General features: G+C 37.9%; 2 protein-coding genes and 1 pseudogene across 7 annotated transcripts in view; 1 reads left to right on the top strand and 2 right to left on the bottom strand.

The window, feature by feature from the left end:
- Positions 1–18,638, top strand: part of CCDC125 (coiled-coil domain containing 125) — a 29,728-nt gene extending 11,090 nt beyond the window's left edge. For all 3 annotated transcript variants that reach the window (XM_088023332.1, XM_028089604.2, XM_028089605.2), the window contains 9 exons: positions 658–744; positions 1,546–1,623; positions 2,333–2,418; positions 6,888–6,970; positions 8,380–8,495; positions 9,461–9,568; positions 10,715–10,889; positions 15,017–15,147; positions 16,193–18,638. In XM_088023332.1, the coding sequence (XP_087879458.1) occupies positions 658–744; positions 1,546–1,623; positions 2,333–2,418; positions 6,888–6,970; positions 8,380–8,495; positions 9,461–9,568; positions 10,715–10,889; positions 15,017–15,147; positions 16,193–16,501 (1,173 nt within the window). In that variant the 3' untranslated portion in view covers positions 16,502–18,638. The remainder of the gene's footprint in view (positions 1–657; positions 745–1,545; positions 1,624–2,332; positions 2,419–6,887; positions 6,971–8,379; positions 8,496–9,460; positions 9,569–10,714; positions 10,890–15,016; positions 15,148–16,192) is intronic.
- Positions 1–18,874, bottom strand: part of CDK7 (cyclin dependent kinase 7) — a 47,727-nt gene that overhangs the window by 4,803 nt on the left and 24,050 nt on the right. The window contains exon 12 of one of the 4 annotated variants that reach the window (XM_028089610.2): positions 13,213–15,384. The exons of the other annotated variants lie outside the window; for them this stretch is intronic. Within the exon in view, the coding sequence (XP_027945411.1) occupies positions 15,371–15,384 (14 nt within the window). The 3' untranslated portion in view covers positions 13,213–15,370. Of the gene's footprint in view, positions 1–13,212; positions 15,385–18,874 lie in introns of those variants that run through there. 4 annotated transcript variants of the gene reach the window in all.
- Positions 17,723–17,814, bottom strand: LOC114198285 (U2 spliceosomal RNA; annotated as a pseudogene).

The raw sequence follows: 18,874 nt of genomic DNA, 5'->3' as shown, positions 1-18,874 counted from the left end.
GTCGAGGAGAATCCTTCTTTGCCTCGTCCTAGCTTCTGGTGGTTGCCCCTGACATTCTTGGCATTCCTTGGCTTACAGCCACATCACTGCAGTCTCTGCCTCTCTTGTCACATGGCCTTCTCCTCTTTGTGTCTGGGCGCAAACTTGCCTTGTCTCAGGACAGGAGTCATTGAGGCCTACCCTGATCCAGGATGACCTCATCTTAATCTGATTATATCTGCAAAGACCCTGTCTCCAAATAAGGTCACATTCTTAGTACCAGGAGTTAGGATTTGGACAAAACTTTCCTTGGTGGGAAAGACATAATTCAACTGATGATAGCCACTGTAGCTCTGTGGATGAGCACGTGCTTATTATTGGTGCTGTAGAGATTATTTTCAGATTATTAGCTGTGTGGTCTGGAAGGGTAAAAGCAGAAGGTCTGGGCTTTTAGTTAAAATGGGTACCTGATGCTGAGAGTTTCAGTCTAAAGCCTGCCTGGGCCACTTAGGAAGCCTGGAGGAATTTCCAGCCTCTTTTGTAAGGTCAGAGTGCTTAGATTCAGAGTGCTTGCTGAGTGTCATAGAGTGTTGAGCTTACATGTAAACTATCCAAATTGATCATTTTGAGGGTTGCATATCTTACAGATATGTAGACTAATTTTACTTCTCCCCTCAGGAGGTAGAAATTTTAAAAACTGAACTTGAGGCATCTCAAAGACAACTAGAAGGTAAAGAGGAAGCACTGAAAATTCTTCAAAGCATGGTAAGAAGTTATTTTTAAATTTTGGTCACTTAACATTCCAATCATAGGTAGTATGGTTTTATCTTTTAAAATAAAAGCATCAGTGCTTAATATAGGGTTTTTTTTTTGAGGTGCAGATTTTTAAAACAGTTTTACTGAGGTAAAATTCATATGCCATGGATTTCACTTGTTTTCAGTGTACAGTTTATTTTTGCTAACCTTAGAGTTGCATAACCATCACCATGATCTAATTTTAGAATATTTTCAATATTCCCCAAAAGGAATTTCTAACCCATTAGCGGTCATTACCCATTCACATCCCCAACCCCAGACAACCACTAATCTCCTTATTGTCTTTTGGATTTGTCTTTTCTATTTCATGTAAATGGAATGATATAATATGTGTCTGGATTCCTTTAATTAACATGTTTTTGAGGCTCATGCATGGTGTGGCATATGTCAGTACTTTCTTCCTTTTTATTGCCTAATATTCTATTATATGGTTATGCCGTATTTTGGTTATCCATTCACCATTTGATGGGCACTTACGCTGTTTCCTCTTTTGGACTCTTATGAATAACACTGCTTTATTTGTTCATGTGCCAGTCTTTGTGTGGAAAGTTCATTCATTCATTCTCATATTCATCAGGAGAGTCAAACCAAGATCTTTTGACGTGTGAACTATCAAATTCTCTATAAAAGGTGGTCTCTATGGAAATTCTCTGGTTTTCTATCGTCTTAAAATAAAAATGTGAACCTTAGTATGCATATAGGAGTAATGAGAAACTTAATTTATACTGATAGGCTTCTTATTCTTCTTAGGCAGTTTTTGGCAAAGCCACAAGTCACACCCAAATGATGCTGCAAAAAACTATGGAACAAAAGAGATCCTTGGAGAAGGTATTTGCCACTTTCAGTGTAGAGTTGTGCAGTCCACTAAGCTGTCAAATAGAATTTCCTTTAAAAACCACCGTGCTGATGGCTATGTCCTTTGTGCATACCCTCTTAGTTGTGCTTCTATTTTATACAGTCCCTTCCCTTTTGGAGCTTACAATCCAAAACATACTATTACACAGGCAAAGAATTAAGATTTCTTTTATTGCCTCGTTTTAAGCTAGTAGGAGGCTTGCCAAGTTGACACTTTCTATTTTTCTTCTTTTTCCTCTTTCCTTTCTCTTCTTGCCTGGCAGAGCCTGCCTCTTTCTGACCATCTCATCGTCACTAAACGGTAGCTAGGAATCACCTTGGAAGCTCCTGTTCCTGTGCCAGTTGTAGCCTCCCTCGATGGCAGTGTCCTGGGCTCAAACTCCCGGGCACGTGTTTTGCTTGTGGTCTGTATGGGTTGGGGGTGGGGCAATGAGAAATCTAGGCTCTGAGCAGCAAAATTTGAAGCTGTTTCTTACAATAAGTAAGCTTTGGCAAAGCTTTTCTTGAGTGTTAAAAAGGCATGTTATGTGTGTTTACAAATGTCACAAGACTCTTTTTGAACAATAATTAGTTTCTCTTTAACCTATCCTTTTAAGTGATTAACGATTTATTTCAGCTACTCACACTGTCCTGAAGTGATCTGTAGTAATTTTCCATGAAAAGTGCTGTTTTCTTTCTACAGGAAATAAATGCCTTGCAGTGGGAAATAGAGTTTGATCAGAATAGATTTAAAAATATAGAGGAATCATGGACCCAAAAATATGACAGGTTTGTATATTCTTATTCTATAGTTTTTCTTTGGAAATCTTTAAAGTGTGTATTAGTTATCTATATTTTTATTATTATTTTTATATATTATTTTTAATATTTATTTATTTGAGTAATCTCTACTCCCAACATGGGGCTTGACCTCATGACCCCGAGATCAAGAGTCACAGGCTCTTCCAACTGAGCCAGCCAGGGACTCCATAAAGTGTATATAATTCAAATATAGCTTAGGTGTTCTTCTGTGGGCTGTGAATATTATGAAATTCTTACTGCTTATCCGCTTTCACCAGTTTCATATTTTATTTATTTATTTTTTAAGTAGACTTTATGTCCACAATGGGGTTTGAACTCACAACCCCAAGATCAGGAGTCACATGTACTACTGAGCCAGCCAGGCACCCCTATAAACTATATTTTAAAAAGCAGTGTGGGCGCCTATGTGGCTCAGTCAGTTAAACATCTGCCTTCGGACCAGGACATGATCCCGGGGTCCTGGGATAGAGCCCCACATCGGGCTCCCTGCTCGGCAGGGAGTCTGCTTCTCCCTCTCCCTCTGCCGCACCCCCTGCTTGTGCACTCTCCCCCCCCCGTCAAATAAATAAATAAAATCTTTAAAAAAAAAGTAAGTTGCTTATATATAAGGCCTCATTACTCTAAATATTTCACTCTGTGTTTATAAAAAGGGACTTTTATAACCACGGTAATATTATCAAAATTAAGACAATCTAATACTCTTTTATTTAGTTTTGCTAATTATTCTAGTACTAACACCCCTTTAGCAAAAGAGAAGAAAAAAATTCCTGTTTCTGGGAGCCAGTCCAGAATCATGCATTGTGTTTGCTTTTCCCATCTAAACCTTAGAACCCTTTAATCGGAAACACTTAGGAGGGAGGGAGGCTGAAGTGAGGGGCAGGGGGAGAAAACATCTGAAACAGTTATTCAGTGTTTGTTCTTGACATATTTTGAGGACAGGCCAGTTATGTAATGTCCCACATTGGAGACGTCTGGTGCGTCTGAACTTAATTTGGGCTATGCATTTGGACATATTACCACTGAAGCAGTGTTGTGTTCTTAGCGGATCACATCCGGAGGCCTGTGAAGTTGATCTGTCCCATTCCTAGCCTGTGAATCTTGACTACTTGGGTTAAGGTGGGTTGTGTGCCCTCACTCTCCACTATAAAGGCACTATTTTTTCCCCTTGTGATTAATAAGCATCTTGTGGGGGAGATGCTTTGAGATTATGTGATTTATCAGATTTTTACCCACTAGTTTTTACATCCACAGATTATTCTGCCTGAAGCAGTCATTACTGTGATGGCTGCCAAATGGTAATTTGCTAATTCTGTTACTTCCTCTGCATTTATTTGCTGGCATTTTACTGTAGTAAAGAGCTTTTTTTCTCTCCCATTTGTTTATCCCAAAATGGATTCATGAATTCTTGCAGCATTCAACTGGTTAAAAGCCATTACTCTCGTAATTTCTTTTGTTGCTTAAAATTTTCCAATTTTGGGAGTGCCTCGTAGTGCAGTGGGTTAAACATCTGACTCTTTTTAGTTTCAGCTCAGGTCATAATCTCAGGGTTGTGAGACTGAGTCCTGCATCAGGCTCTGCACTCAGTGGGGAGTCTGCTTCAGATTCTCTCCCTCTGCTTCTGCCCTTCCCTCCTCCCCTGGGTGTGCGTGTGCTTTTGCTCACTCTCTCTCTAAAAAAAATATATAAATCTTAAAAAAAAAAATTTCCAACTTTGGTCAGTGGGAGCCCCTTCACGCTGGCTCCTGTGGCTTTCTGACACCTCCCTATTATTGTTTGAGCACTTTGCTTTCTGGTATAAGATATTCTAGGCCGTTATATATAAAATTTTAAGCATTTCTTCAGGGATCCCTGGTTCCTTTTAGTGGGGAATGGTGTTTAGAAATCAGGTTCTTGGGGTGGCTGGGTGGCTCAGTTGTTAAGCGTCTGCCTTCGGCTCAGATCATGATCCCGGGGTCCTGGGATCGAGCCCCGCATCGGGCTCCCTGCTCAGTGGGGAGTCTGCTTCTCTCTCTCCCACTCCCCCTGCTTGTGTTCCCTCTCTCGCTGTGTTTCTCTCTGTCAAGTAAATAAATAAAAATAAAATCTTAAAAAAAAAAGAAATCAAGGCCTTAGTGCTAAGTGTGCTCATTGCTACTGGAAGTCATTGCTAAAAGGTCTCAGAGGACAGAGCTGGAAATATACACCCACACTGACACATACCTAAACCTCTCTCTCTCTCTGTTCATACCCCTATCTCCAATTGCAGACCACCACCACAAGGTTAATTTTAGCCTTGCTCCTTTCCACATTTGTAACTTCCACAGTGAGAAACAACTTTCACCCAACGTTTACTTATTCATTCTGTCATACAATATGCAGAAAGTAGCTTTAGAATTGCTAATATACACCATTGCAGAATCAAACCTAGAGTTCAGTATTTGTTTATAGTTTTTTTTTTCCTAGCCTGAGGGGATCCAGTCAATACACTGTGTTCCAAACTTGTTTAGTTTCTTGGGGCACCTGGATGGCTAAGTTGGTTGAGTGTCTGACTCCTGATTTCAGCTCAGGTCATGATCTCAGGGTCGTGAGATTAAGCCCTGTGTCGGGCTCCATGCTCAATGAGGAGTCTGCTTGAGTTTCTGTCTCCCTCTCCCTCTGCCCCACCCCAACCCCTGTGCTTCCTTGCGCTCTTTCAAATAAATCTTTAAAAAAAAATACAACTTATTTTTTTCTCTTCAGTATGGTTATACTGTTCATTTAAGTTCATTTGTTTCTATCTGTATTCTTTCTTACGTTTTTTTTCACCATCCTTGTTGATTTACTTACTCGTCTTTATTTTTGACTCTGTAAAACATTCCCATGCTTCCAAAAGTCAGAACTATTCTGAGAGGTATACTCAGAAATGTCATTTTCCCCCCATGCCTACCCCATTCCCAGCCTCCTGTCATCCTTCCTTTTCCTCACCATCTGTAGATAACCAGTCTATTTTTTTATTTATCCCTCCTGTGTTTCCTTTTGCACAAATGGGCATATATGTCTTTTCTCTTATTTCTCCTTCTTTCTTACACCAAAGAACAGTTGACTGTAGATAGTCTTTTAAACTGTTTTTTCTATTTAACAATATATCCTGGAAACCAATCCGTTGTGTGGATGTGCCATAGTGTACTCAGCCATTCTCCTTGATAGGCACTTAGATTGTTTTCAGTATTTTGCAGTATAAACTAGGTATCTTTTTATGCAAGTTCTTGGAGGTGGCCTAAGCTTATAGGTGGTGGTGAAGATGATTAAAACTTTAGTAAAGAAAATGAATATTCAAAAGGATGCCTCAGAGATACTTCTGATTCTCTTTTTATTATTTTTATTTTTTAAAATCTTATTTGAGAGAGAGCATGATGAGCTGGGGCAAGAGGAGAAGAAGCAGGCTCCCCACTGAGCAGGGAGCCTGATGCAGGGCTTGATCCCAGGACTGAGAGATCATGACCTGAGCCGAAGGCAGATGCTCAACCAACTGAGCCACCCAGGTGCCCCATTTTTTTTTTTTTTTAAGATTTTACTTGTTTGAGAAAGAGTGTGCACAAGCAGGGAGAGGGGGCTAGGGGGAAAAGCAGACTTCCCATATAAGTGCAGAGCCCGAGTCGGGTCTCGGTCCCAGGACCCTGAGATCATGACCTGAAGCCAGATGCTTAACTGACTGAGCCACCCAGGCGCCCCTGATTCTCTCTTTTTTTTAATTTTAATTAATTAAAGGGAGAGGGAGAAAGAGAATCTTAAGCAGGCTCCATGTCCAGCGTGGAGCCTGACATGGGGTTTGATCTCACAACACTGAGGATCATGACCTGAGCTGAAATCAAGGGTTGGACAGATGCTTAACCCACTGAGCCACCCAGGCACCCCTATTAATTTTTATTAAGTAGGCTCCACACCTAATATGGGGCTTGAACTCATGACCCTGAGATCAAGAGTCACATGCTCTACCCACTGAACCAGGCAGGCCCCCCGCCCACTTTTTATTATTTTATTATTTTTTAATTTGAGATACTTCTGATTCTTTCTCAGCTAAATATACAGACAAATTAAGAGTATGTTCAAAATCTTACACTTTTTTTTTTTAAGATTTTTATTTATTTATTTGACAGAGGGAGAGACAGCAAGAAAGGGAACACAAGCAGGGGGAGAGGGAGAAGCAGGCTTCCCGCTGAGCAGGGAGCCCGATGTGGGGCTCGATCCCAGGACCTTGGGACCATGACCCGAGCCGAAGGCAGACGCTTAACCGTCTGAGCCACCCAGGCACCCCATTACCACGCTCTTAAATTATTTTTGTTTTGTGACACATATATGTTCTAGACTGTTTTGAAGTAGGAAAAATTTTATTTGGGTTTTTGTGTTCTAATTATGGGATAAAAATATTCTCATTCAACCATGAAGTGTTAAGTTATTTGGAGGGTACTTTTTTCCAGGCTAAACTGTGAAAATGCAGTCCTCCAAGAAACTTTGAATGTAAAAACAGAAGAAATTAAAATGCTCAAGTCGGAAAATGCACGTAAGTGAAGAGTGGTATTTTGATTCTTTAAAAATATTATGTTACAAGATAATTTTTAAATAGAGTATCCTATGTTAAGAACATACATATTGATAGACAAAGTGCTATTATTTCAAAGTAATATGCTTTAAGGATAATAGAAGATATGCATCTTTTAGGGTTTTGGCAATTTAAAAAAATTTTTAGGTGAAATTCAATTAACAAAATTAACCAACCATTCAAAAGTAATTCATAACACCCACAATGTTTGCAACCATCTCATTCCAAAAGATTTTCATCACTCCAAAATAAAACCCTATATCCATTAAGTATTTCTCCCCATTCTCCCTTTATCCTTTAGTTTTTATACTCATTGTAAAACAAGATTGTAGAGCACCTGATTTTGAGGAACCTTAGTGGGTATATGTTTTATTGGAATACTAGTAGGAAAAGTATGTAGCTGTGTAATTATTCAACATTACTTTCTCTTAAAAATATCTTGTGACTTTATTGCTAAGATTAATATTCTTAATTTTTCAAGATGACTTATTAAAAACTTGAAATTTTTTACATATATGTGTATACATATGTACCCTTTATGTAACGAGCCACCTTATGACAAAAGTTAATAAAAGAATAGTAAGGTGTTTTAAGAATATTAAGATGGCGTCAACTTTTTATAAAATTTTAAGAGATGTTGGTTCTTCCTTCTTAGCAGAAACTGTTTTAAAGTAGTGGCTTGAAGGGGACGAAGTTCTAAATCAGGTCATGGACCTGAGCGGGGCACTTTCTGTAGTTTAGTAAACGTACTGTGGCAGAGTCCTGGGGTGAGAACTGCACACAGAAAGTGGTGCTTCTCAACACCAGTGATTCGAGCAGATGGGGGATTTGTTAGTTCAGGATAGAAGTTGCCCACAGCCACAACCCCTCCCCCTCTACCACCTCACCCTGCAACAAGAGAGGGAAAGTTACTATTTTCTGCTCAGTAGATAGCAGGACCCTTCTTGTTCTAAATGTTTGGTTGAGAGCCTCTTGTGAAAACTCTTAACAGAAGTCCGATAAAGTTTGTATAGCTGGTACATTTGACGTTAACGTAGGAGATCTCATCATCTGGTTGTCTTACGATCCAACAAGTGCAAATAATTTGCATTTGTGTGTTCTCTTTGAAAATCCTGCAAATTTTCTTTGACCAAATGAAGACCAGACTTTGTTTGCAAAATTAAAATACTTCAACGTTAAAAATAGTCCTATTTAATCTAGTGTTATATATGTATTATCTCACTTGATGCCTTTTTTCGGGATGGGGCCAGATGTAGTAGGTAATGTCTGTGTATATGCATTGCTTGTAAGAAATGAGTATATAATGTTGGTGTAACTCAGGTGAGGCCGGAGTTAAATTTCATAACACTCTCTTCTTTGGCCCTTCCTAGTTTTAAATCAACAGTATTTAGAGGCCCTCGCCATGCTTGATGTGAAATGGCAGACGGTGGCTCCGGAAAACGTGCACCATGATAAAAGTGGTTTTACAGAGGTTTCAAGTCTTGAGGTAGGTAAGCAGGTATGAAAATTGAACAAGGGGTGCCTGGGTGGCTCAGTCGTTAAGTGTCTGCCTTCGGCTCAGGTCATGATCCCAGGGTTCTGGGATCGAGCTCCGCGTCGGGCTCCCTGCTCCGCGGGAAGCCTGCTTCTCCCTCTCCCACTCCCCCTGCTTGTGTTCCCTCTCTCGCTGTGTCTCTGTCAAATAAATAAAATCTTTAAAAAAGAAAATTGAACAAGAGGGAAATTTTCTACTTTCCTTTTCCCCATCACCTGCTCCATGTTCTAGAATAGCATTATACTTAGCAGTTTGAGAGTGAGGGTAAGGAGAGGCCCATCGGTTTCCCCAGGGCAGTTCTTCAGCCTTACTGGCACCATGACCATCCATGCACTATATTCTTGTACACTAGAAGATGTGCTGGCCACCTCCTGCCCCTTTTATTTCTTTTTATAGTTTTAGCAGAAGCTGTGTTAGCTGTGTCTCACATTACATGATGACAGGTATTTTTTAGAAGTGGAAGGATGGTTATTCTCCTCAAATACTAGAAGTCATTCATCATTTCTGACCATTTACCTCTCCCTGGTGGGAACTGGTAGGAGTAAATGCTGGGCAGCAGGACCAAGCTCAGTAACAAGAAATAACACACAGTGGGTGTTAATATTTACTTCATTAGGTCAAGTCGCTGCCAGGGATACAGAACTATAGAAAACTGGTGCCCACTTAAAGGTTTTAGAGAAGGAAAAGCAAGGTAGAATTCCTTTAAGGTTTTGTTCCAAGTAGTAACATTGTTTCTTCCTATGTAATTTCCACTTGGATCTTGAAATCCTACTCTCAGCTTTTAGTTTTTTTCTTTCTTTCCAGGTTCTTTGAATGATGCTTGAATAGAAATGTGTATGTGTGTGCGTGCTCTTATGTTTGTGTGCAGCTAGGCAGTGTGGCACTTAGTAATGGGAGTAATGCTTTTGGATTTAAAGCTTGCTGTCCTCGGAGGCTGCCTTTGCCATGGCCCTAGAGGGAGTCCCTGCGATTGTGCCAAAATGGCGGCATCTGCTCGCAAAATGCTTCTTAAGCTCAAACAGGAGGTATTGTATTATCAAAACACACTAAAGCTTTTGTTTTGTTTCTCTAGTAATAAAGGAAAATACCTGCAATAATTAGCTTCATTTTAGTAGTCATTGGCTATGGAACTTATTTGTAGTTTTATGTGATAGAATTAACTCATAAATTTTATTTTATTTTTATTTATACGGTTCCAAAATACAAATAGTACCTGGCACAATATGGTGGCAACATGACGTTGTTTGCCTAAGCTTGTAGTTAACATTGCCTAAATTTTTCTTTTCTCTATAAATGGCCCTAAAAATTACTATATCAGCACACTCATGCTTAAAATCACTAGGATCCACAACTCTGATAAATGGGGAGATAAACATGAAGCTTATTAGAAAAGCAGCAAGGTACAGTGGAAAGAACCTTTGTACCAGCCAGACGTAAGTTTAAGTCTCAGCTCTAGTATTTTCTAGCTGCATGGGTTTGGATACACATTAGAGAGTAATAACCAGTTATTGAGCTGTTGCGATGATACAGAGGAAGCAGACATTTAATGTTTAGCACAGTGCCATGCAGATGCCTGGCATTTAATCAAACAACGTTTGCCATTATCATTAGTTTTTAAAAAACAAATACAGAACATGGACTATAATTTTAAAAAAATATTTTACCTTTATTGAAGAATGGAACTTTAAATCTTCAGATATAGGAAAAATAACATAAATGTTGGCAATTCATTAAGAAAAGCAAAGATTACACAGATCAGAGTCAGGGTCAGCTATGCGGATATGTAAAAAGTGATACTCATAATTATTTTCAGTGATACTGTCTGGAATGGCCCAAGGCAGAATTGAAATGCAGCCTTTGGCATCCTCCTTTCTTACTGTTTGGGCAGGACACACACAGGGCCTGTCTAGGGTAATGTGGTGAGGTCCAAGAAACAGATTAACAAGGAATGGTCAGGCACCACGCGGGAAACTTCTGGTAATTTAGTTCAGAGTGGGCAGCTACTATAGAGGGTAATTAGCAAGTACTAATTAGTTTAAGCAGATGGACTAGATCAGACACTAGAACCATGCTTAAGGCAGGGAGACTACATTTGCTAATCTGATTCAGTATTCAGGCAAGAATTGTTATGTTTTGCCTCTGACACCTCTCAAACTTTCTTTCAAAACTAGTTGGGACTTTTGCAGAAGAGTAAAGAAGAAGCTTACATAATGGCAGATGCATTCAGAATTGCATTTGAGCAACAATTAATGAGGAAAAATGACCAGACACTAAGATTGACACAAATGGATAAAATGTATAAAAAAGCAACAAAATGGAAAAATTGGAAGCACCTTAAGGAGGATGGTAAATATGAATTATAATGGCAATAATCAGGTGTACTTTTAGTTGTTTTTGGTAATAAAGTTGATTAAGCAACAGTTAATGTAATGGAGAATATAACTGAAATATCAAAGACAGTTGTGATTTATTACAGAATTTAGTAACTATGGTTAAGAATGGGGTCACTGGATGTTACATATGCAGATAAGGTAATAGGATCATCAAAACCTTAAAATAACAATCTCTTTTTTACTATTCATCTCATTTAAACAAGACTACGTTTCGTGGGAAAACTTTGCAAAAGTGCCAGATGATTAAAGGGAAACTGCCTAGGAAGTAATAATGAAAATAGTGAAACCCAACATTAAATGTATCTAATTAAACTTTGTTGAAATATGTTGAGATATTGAGGGGTAGAGGAAAAATTTTAAGTTGGAAATATTAATACTCATGGGGCGCCTGGGTGGCTTAGTTGGTTAAGTGACCGCTTTCAGCTCAGATCATGATCCCAGGATCGAGTCCTGCATTGGGCTCCCTGCTCAGCAGGGAGTCTGCTTTTCCCTCTGACCCCTCTCGTGCACTTTTTCTCTCAAATAAATAAAATCTTAAAAAAAAAAGGAAATATTAATACTCATATAAAAATGAAACAGAAGTTTAGGTTTTGATTCACAAACCTATCAAAGTTCATGGCCGTGGCCATTTTTTTAGTACTGTTGTACTATTGGAAAACAAATATATAAAAATGTCATCAAAGAATAAAATTACAGTTGAAGTAGATCATCCAATATAATCAAAGTACCTGTTATTTTTTAGAAATGTTAGTTTCTCTAAAAGGTCAGTATCAATTTTTATTTATTAGTATTATTCAGTGCAACTCCTAGTGCTTCAATTTAAAATTCCAATTAGAAACCTTTTCTTAGTCAAGAAAGATTACAGTGAAGTTTGGGGCACCTGGGTGGCTCAGTTGGTTAAGCGACTGCCTTTGGCTCAGGTCATGATCCTGGAGTCCCGGGATCGAGTCCCGCATCGGGCTCCCTGCTCAGCAGGGAGTCTGCTTCTCCCTCTGACCCTCTTCCTTCTCGTGCTTTCTATCTCTCATTCTCTCTCTCAAATAAATAAATAAAATCTTAAAAAAAAAAAGATTACAGTGAAGTTTATAAGTTTAAATGTTTTAATATTAAAATTCTGAGATGACTATATTTCTAAATATTTTTTAGTATACCAAAATCCATAATCCTAATTCCAGTATCTCTCATTCTCAGATGAATTTGGGTTAATGAGAATCTTATATTAAAAATTAAACTTTTAATAATAGATACCTATTTTGTTTTAAATATATTTTTTCAATAGTACATATTCCTAATAGCATACAGGTTACGTGTTGTGAAATTTTAGCTTCATTAACTAAACTTTACCTGTCCCTTTGCTGAAATGGTAAAAAGTGCTAAGCTTACAGGGATAATAAAAATAGAAGCAGTAAACAAGAAGTATGAAAGTAGACAGAACCAGATTATAAGAGTTACATATTTAGACTTTTCATCTGGGAGAAGTCAGGGCAACACAGGAAAACGTATTTCTCAACATTCATTCTTAAAGAGGCATTCCACACTGTCCTGAAATTAATTTTTAAAAAGTTTTCGGACATGAGATTTATAAAAGAAATCACTGAGCTGGCTAATATAATGTCAAAGTCCTTAACTATCATTTATGATAAATACAAATCAGTATTTATATGGCTATTACTTATAATAATCCCTTGGTAAAAGCTGAAGGTATAACCTTAATGTCCAGCTCAAGGTAGGTGATTCTGCCAAGGAAATAAGCACAGTCCATATACTTAGGCTTTTAGGAATTGATGGAAAATCTTTATAGAGTATCTATCAAGGACAACAAATGTGTAGGTGATCTTCAGGCACCTCTTCTAAATTAGTCCCCTGATAGGAGCTGGACTGCTCAGTTTTCAAAGATACTGTCTTTGAGGATAGCCTTGGTGTTCTGTGACATAAACTAAAGGCAAATCCCTTTGGAAATCTGATCTTAACTGCTTGTTTTGACGGAAGGTAAGGAAAAAAGTTAGGGGAGAAAGAAAAGGGAAAGTCCTGGTTAATCTTAGGAAAGCAGCCAGATTCTTTCACCTGGCATAGTAGACCCAAGTGTGCATGGAAGTAGGCCACAAGGGTAGTGGTAGGTAGAAAAGGCTGGGTTTTTCCTAAGAGGTAGATTCATATACATTCAGCACTTGAGTATGTATTCATTTTTTTTTTAAAGATTTTATTTATTTATTCATGAGAGAGAGAGAGAAGCAGAGGGAGAAGTAGGCTCCCAAGGAGCAGGGAGCCCGATGCGGGACTCGATCCCAGGACTCCAGGATCATGACCTGAGCCGAAGGCAGACGCCCAACCATCTGAGCCACCCAGGTGCATATTCCAGAACTTCTGCCTTTCTTAGCTAATAAGGAACCTCAAGAACTTTTCCATAAAAAATATGATTTGGTAGGAATAGCTCCTGATCTGTTTTCCATTAAGACCTGAAGAGACTGGTGGAAGCAGTAAAATAACTGATTCCTCTCGGAAAGGCCTTTACAAGTCCATACAAGTGTCAGCTAAGTAGCTCTTCGTCAGTTTTTCAGTGACGAGACTGATTTTATTCATGTATTTCAATAATCTAAAGAGGTACAGGATGACTGTCACAGGTCATTTTCTTTTATGTGGTTAACACGTTAAGAAGACATCAACTTTTGTCATTGATATGCAACTTAGACGAGTTCTGAGAGATAGGTTATAAGCATATTTCTTTTTTTTTAGACTGCAAATAGACATCCATCCACTCATCACAGCTGATGAGCACATCAACTTGTCTGGCCTTTCTCCTTTTGCCACAGTTGCTGGAGGAAGAGGTCATGAGTGAGCTTGTCACTGCAGTTTATGAGGATTGAGTATAAAGGGAAATGTCTCTTATCTGTTCTCAGTTTTCCATTAGACCGTTTACAGAGCATTCCGAAGGCATTCTTGATGTTCTCTTTGTATAAATCCACAATTTTTATACCTTCTGCTATAAAACTGCATTCTTTCTCTGAAGAACATCCTCAGTGTACACATTTCAGGATGTGGTCTCTTAAACATTATGTCCATACCTGGGCTAGTTTTCACAACTGTGCTATGTTATTTTTTAATTGTGACAAAATATATACATAAAATTTACCATTTTAACCATTTTTAAATATTATATTCACATTGTTTTGTAACCATCACATCCATTCATCTCTACAACTTTTTCTTTTCATCTTCCCAAACGGAAACTTTACCCATTAAACACTAACTGCCCAATCCCTTCTCCCAGCATCCCCCCTGCTCTATTATTTAATGGCACAGCAATCCTGAGGCATAGGTACTATTATTATTGTAGAGGTGAGGAAACAAAGCTCAGAGACCTTGTCCAAGGTCATTTAGTAAGTGGTTAAATGAGGATTCAAGTCCAGGTCTTTCTGCTCTAAAACAGAATTTACATGGTTCAGAGGCCAGGTTTTGTTGGGTGTGCACAGTGTTCTCAAATAACAGGGGTGGGTAAGTGGCTGACATTCAACACTGGGAGATTTCACATACAAAACTGGATTGCTGCCTCCTTTGGAAAGCTGCTGATAATATGGGCTGCATGCTGTCCCTAGGAGCAGCTGTACGATGAGATACAGCGGCAGGCAGGGCATTGCTCTGGGTCTTACACTGTGGCCCTCTCAACCTCCGTTTGCCATCCTGGCTCTAAAGTTTGTGTTCTGGGGTGCCTGGGTGGCTCAGTTGGTTGAGCAACTGCCTTTGGCTCAGGTCATGATCCTGGAGTCCTGGGATGGAGCCCCCACATCGGGCTCCCGGCTCAGCAGGGAGCCTGCTTCTCCCTCTGACCCTCTCCCCTCTCACGCTGTTTCTCTCTCGCTCGCTCTCAAATAAATAAATAAATAAAATCTTAAAAAAAATAAAGTCTGTGTTCTCCTCCCAGTACACACTATGATGCCTGACTCACTAGAGGTATCCTGAAGAGAACCACCTCCTGGCTGATTTACAAATGAATTATCCCTGGTTCATACTTACCTCTATTCCTGGAACTACATTAGTGAGTGTGTTTTTATGTCTCAGTTGGATTTGCATGTTGAATTTTAGGATTACCATCACAAGGAAGTAAGAAGACCTTTAGGCAGAAACTGCTGGGGATGCTCCCATCAGAAAACAGTTCTAAGAAGCCCGAAGACCAGAATAACCCTCAGGAGGTCTTTAAGATGCTAACAGAGTTGGTTAGTATCTTTGCTTTCCTTTTGTTAGAGGTTGTGGTTAAGTTAATCTTTCTGCTTCCTATTAATTCAACTTTTTTTTTTTAATTTAATTCTTTAGCAGTCTATACTTGCCTTTTATGCCCTTTTCCCAGCTGAGGTACCATCCTCCAGTTTTGATCTTCATCTCCTTAAATTCCCTGCATGCTCTTCCCACTTCTCCCATCCATGTTCTTCCTGTACAAGTTTAAAGCTTCACTTCTGAAAAGAGGGGGCTCCCCTGTAATTAACTGCAGATACCTCTGTCATCTGCACGTATGCATACAATCCATGCCATTCAGGAATTTTTAAGTTGTACAAGGCAACTTTCTCACACAGTATATCCTTTAATCATCACTACAACCCTGAAAATCAGTCCTATTATCCCCATTTCATATATGACTAAACTAAAAGACCCATGCTATATGAACATACCTATCTATAGAAGTGTTCAAGTTATTCTCATATAAATATATAAAAACAATTTCACAAATAACTTCAACATTCTCCTGCAGAGTTAAGTACATGTTAATATTATATACACATATACACACACACACCCCATGTATATGTTTTTCCCCTCTTCCTTCAGATGATCTATAAAAATTTCAGCAGAAGGAATGCTGCTTTCTGTTCTTCCTTTAAAAAAAAAAAGCCTCAGTAATGTGTACCTTATTATTTGGAATCAGTAAACAATTATTTACATTGACTGACTTGACAGACTGAAGACAGAACATTTTGAGAAAACTTCTGACTATAGCTCTATATTCTGCGATTTATTGACTGGCATAATCTTTTTTTAAAAAAGATTTATGTATTTTAGAGAGCACGTACAGGTTGGGGGAGGGGCAGAGGGAGAGAGAATCTCTAGCAGACTCCCCAATGAGCGGGATGAGCACTGAACGTGGAGCTCGGCCTGATCTCATGACCCTGAGATCATGACCCAAGCTGAAACCAAAACTCAGATGCTTAAATGACTGAGCCACCCAGATACCCATAACTGGTATAATTTTAATTTTTGTATATGCAGTTGAATGATAAAGAAGAAGCTCTGGCTCATCAAAGAAAAGTTAGTTACATGCTTGCTCGGGCACTGGAAGAGAAAGACACCACCTCAAATGAAAATAAAGAAAAAAGTTCCGTGAAAGACAATTTTCCATTAAAAAACCTCTGGGGGAAATCTTCAGAATTCCCTGAACTGCATGATCCTGTATATTCAAGTGTTCAAATTTTAAATTCTCCAGGCTGCATCTGTTCAATCCAACACCTTCACAGAGATCAAAACTGCACAAGAACTCTCAAAAGATCCTGTTCTTTGCCATCAAATATCATGTTTTGAAAATAAACCAGTTGAAATCAGAACCAAGACCTGTTTCTATCAAGAGACTTTAAAAAAGGACTTAAATGTTGCTACATCATCAGAAGTTGTATATTTTCTGGGTCTTTCTAAGTTTTAGAAAGCAGCTTAAGTACTCAAACATTTTTTCTACAAGAAATTTATTAGTATTATGTTGACATACTTTATAAATTACATTACTATACCTTATGAAATTTTCAGTATTTGCCAACATCTTAAAAACAACAAAAAATTGATTTTTGAGAAAAACAGTTATTTAACTACTTAGATTGACTAAAGGGATCTTTGGCTTAAGTAACAATATAAATTAATGCTCTTAAGAAGTAACAATGCCTAGGAGTGACTGAATGTTACTTTTTAGATTACATATAGTTTTATTGTACTTTTCAGGATTTTTCATTTGCCACAGAAAGTTTAATAATTTCCTTAACTTCAATTAAAAAGTTATTTTGGCAGAAGTGTATTCAAAATATTGTTACCTTTATAGCTTCTTTGTTGGTGTGGTGACACTTTGTAGCCAGACCTACACATAATTCTAGCACTCACACCATTCTGATTTAACTTCTTGGTTTTGATGCTGAATTTTAAGCCATTTAATTTTTTCTTTCTTTCTATAAATGTTACATAATAAAGATATTTAATACCTTCTGGGAATGTTGCTATATTAACATCACAGTTATATCAAAGGAACTGTATTACATTATCAGAAATTTTAATAAACCTTTTTATCTAGTTATGATGTCTAGTAAAAAAGATACATACATGGCTTAGCTACGTTAAATACTACTTAAATAGATGTAACAACAGGGTAAAATGAGGTAACAAAGTATAAACTATTGTTGTGTTAAAGCAACACCATTTAGTTGGAATTAATAAAAATAGATGAAAACTTGGCAAATAAATTTTGCAAAAAGGAGTAATGATGAGGAACTACTGTTACTAGATATTAAAAATGCATTGTCCTGACAGTAGTATAAAGCTACATTATTTAAAACAATGTGGTACCAGTAAGTCAATGGAACAGGATAAAGACCACACACAGATTTAATACATGTAATGATTTAATATGTGTAATGATTTAATATGAAATGTAAGAAAAGGAAAGATTTGGTAATGTTCAACAATAACAAACCTGGAAGGGTAAAAAAAAAAAAATCAAAGGTTCTTTTTTAATGTGTGTGTGTATAATACATGTGTATATATATAAAATGCAAATTCATAAAAATTGATAAAATTTGGAACACTAACTGAAAAAGAATCTACACTTGATCTTAGCCAAAAGGCCGAGAAGCGATAACTGAAAAAGAATCTAAATCAACAGTTCACAAGAGGGATTATATATGGTTAGCAAATGTGAGGAACTATTCAACCACAGTAGAAATTTTAAAAATGTAAATTAGAATGAGATACCAAATTAGCAAAGACCACAAAGATTATGTGAGTACTAGAAATGATGAGGTGAAACAGATCCTTTCATACAGTGTTGATGGGACTGTGTATATCTGAGATCCTGCATTCAATCTTGGAGGATATACTAAGAAGTGAAACTGCTAGATCATATGAAAATGCTCTTTAAAAATTTTTAAGGAAAGGCCACAGTTTTCCACAGCAGCGACACCATTTTACATTCCAACCAGTAATGCACAAGGGTCCCAATTTCTCCACATCCTCATCAACACTTATTTTCTGGGATTTTTTTTTTTTTGGATAGTGAAGATCCTAACTGGTATGAAGTTATATCTCATTGTGGTTTTGACTTGCATTTCCCTCATGATTAGTGATGTTGAGCATCTTTTCATGGGCTTATTGGCCATTTCTACATCATCTTTGGTGAAATGTCTATTCAAGTCCTTTGCCCATTTTTTAATATAATTTTTTTATTGTTGAGCTATATTGTCAGATACATGATTTGCATCTTTTCACTCTGCTTATCACTCCTTTGATACAAGTTTTAAATCTTGATGCAGTCTATTTTGTCTTTTTAAAGAAAGCAGAGTTTTCTCTCTTGGTAGCAAAGAAACCAAATAGATCCTAAGCATACTTGTTGGCTTATAGATGGAGAATACCATGTGACAAGGCATGTGGACTGCCTTAAGAAGCTAGGAAAGGCCTCTGGCTGACAGCTACCAGGACAGGAAGCACGTGCATTAAAATACATGAAATGAATAAGTTTGGAAGCCCATTCTTCCCAAGAAACTCAGATCAACTGACATCTTGATTTTGACCTATGCAAAAAACACAGTTGGGCAAGGTCAGACATGTGGTTTACAGAACTGTGAGCTAGAAAATTTGTGTTACTTTAAGTTGCTATATTTATGGTAATTTTTATAGAGCACAAGAAAAATAACAGTCTAA

This window comes from Eumetopias jubatus, unplaced genomic scaffold, assembly GCF_037043125.1.
Source record: "Eumetopias jubatus isolate StellerSeaLion01/CBP00866 unplaced genomic scaffold, mEumJub1_p1.0 scaffold_5, whole genome shotgun sequence".
In the NCBI taxonomy this organism is placed as follows: domain Eukaryota; kingdom Metazoa; phylum Chordata; class Mammalia; order Carnivora; family Otariidae; genus Eumetopias; species Eumetopias jubatus.
This window is presented reverse-complemented; position numbering and strand designations above follow the sequence as displayed.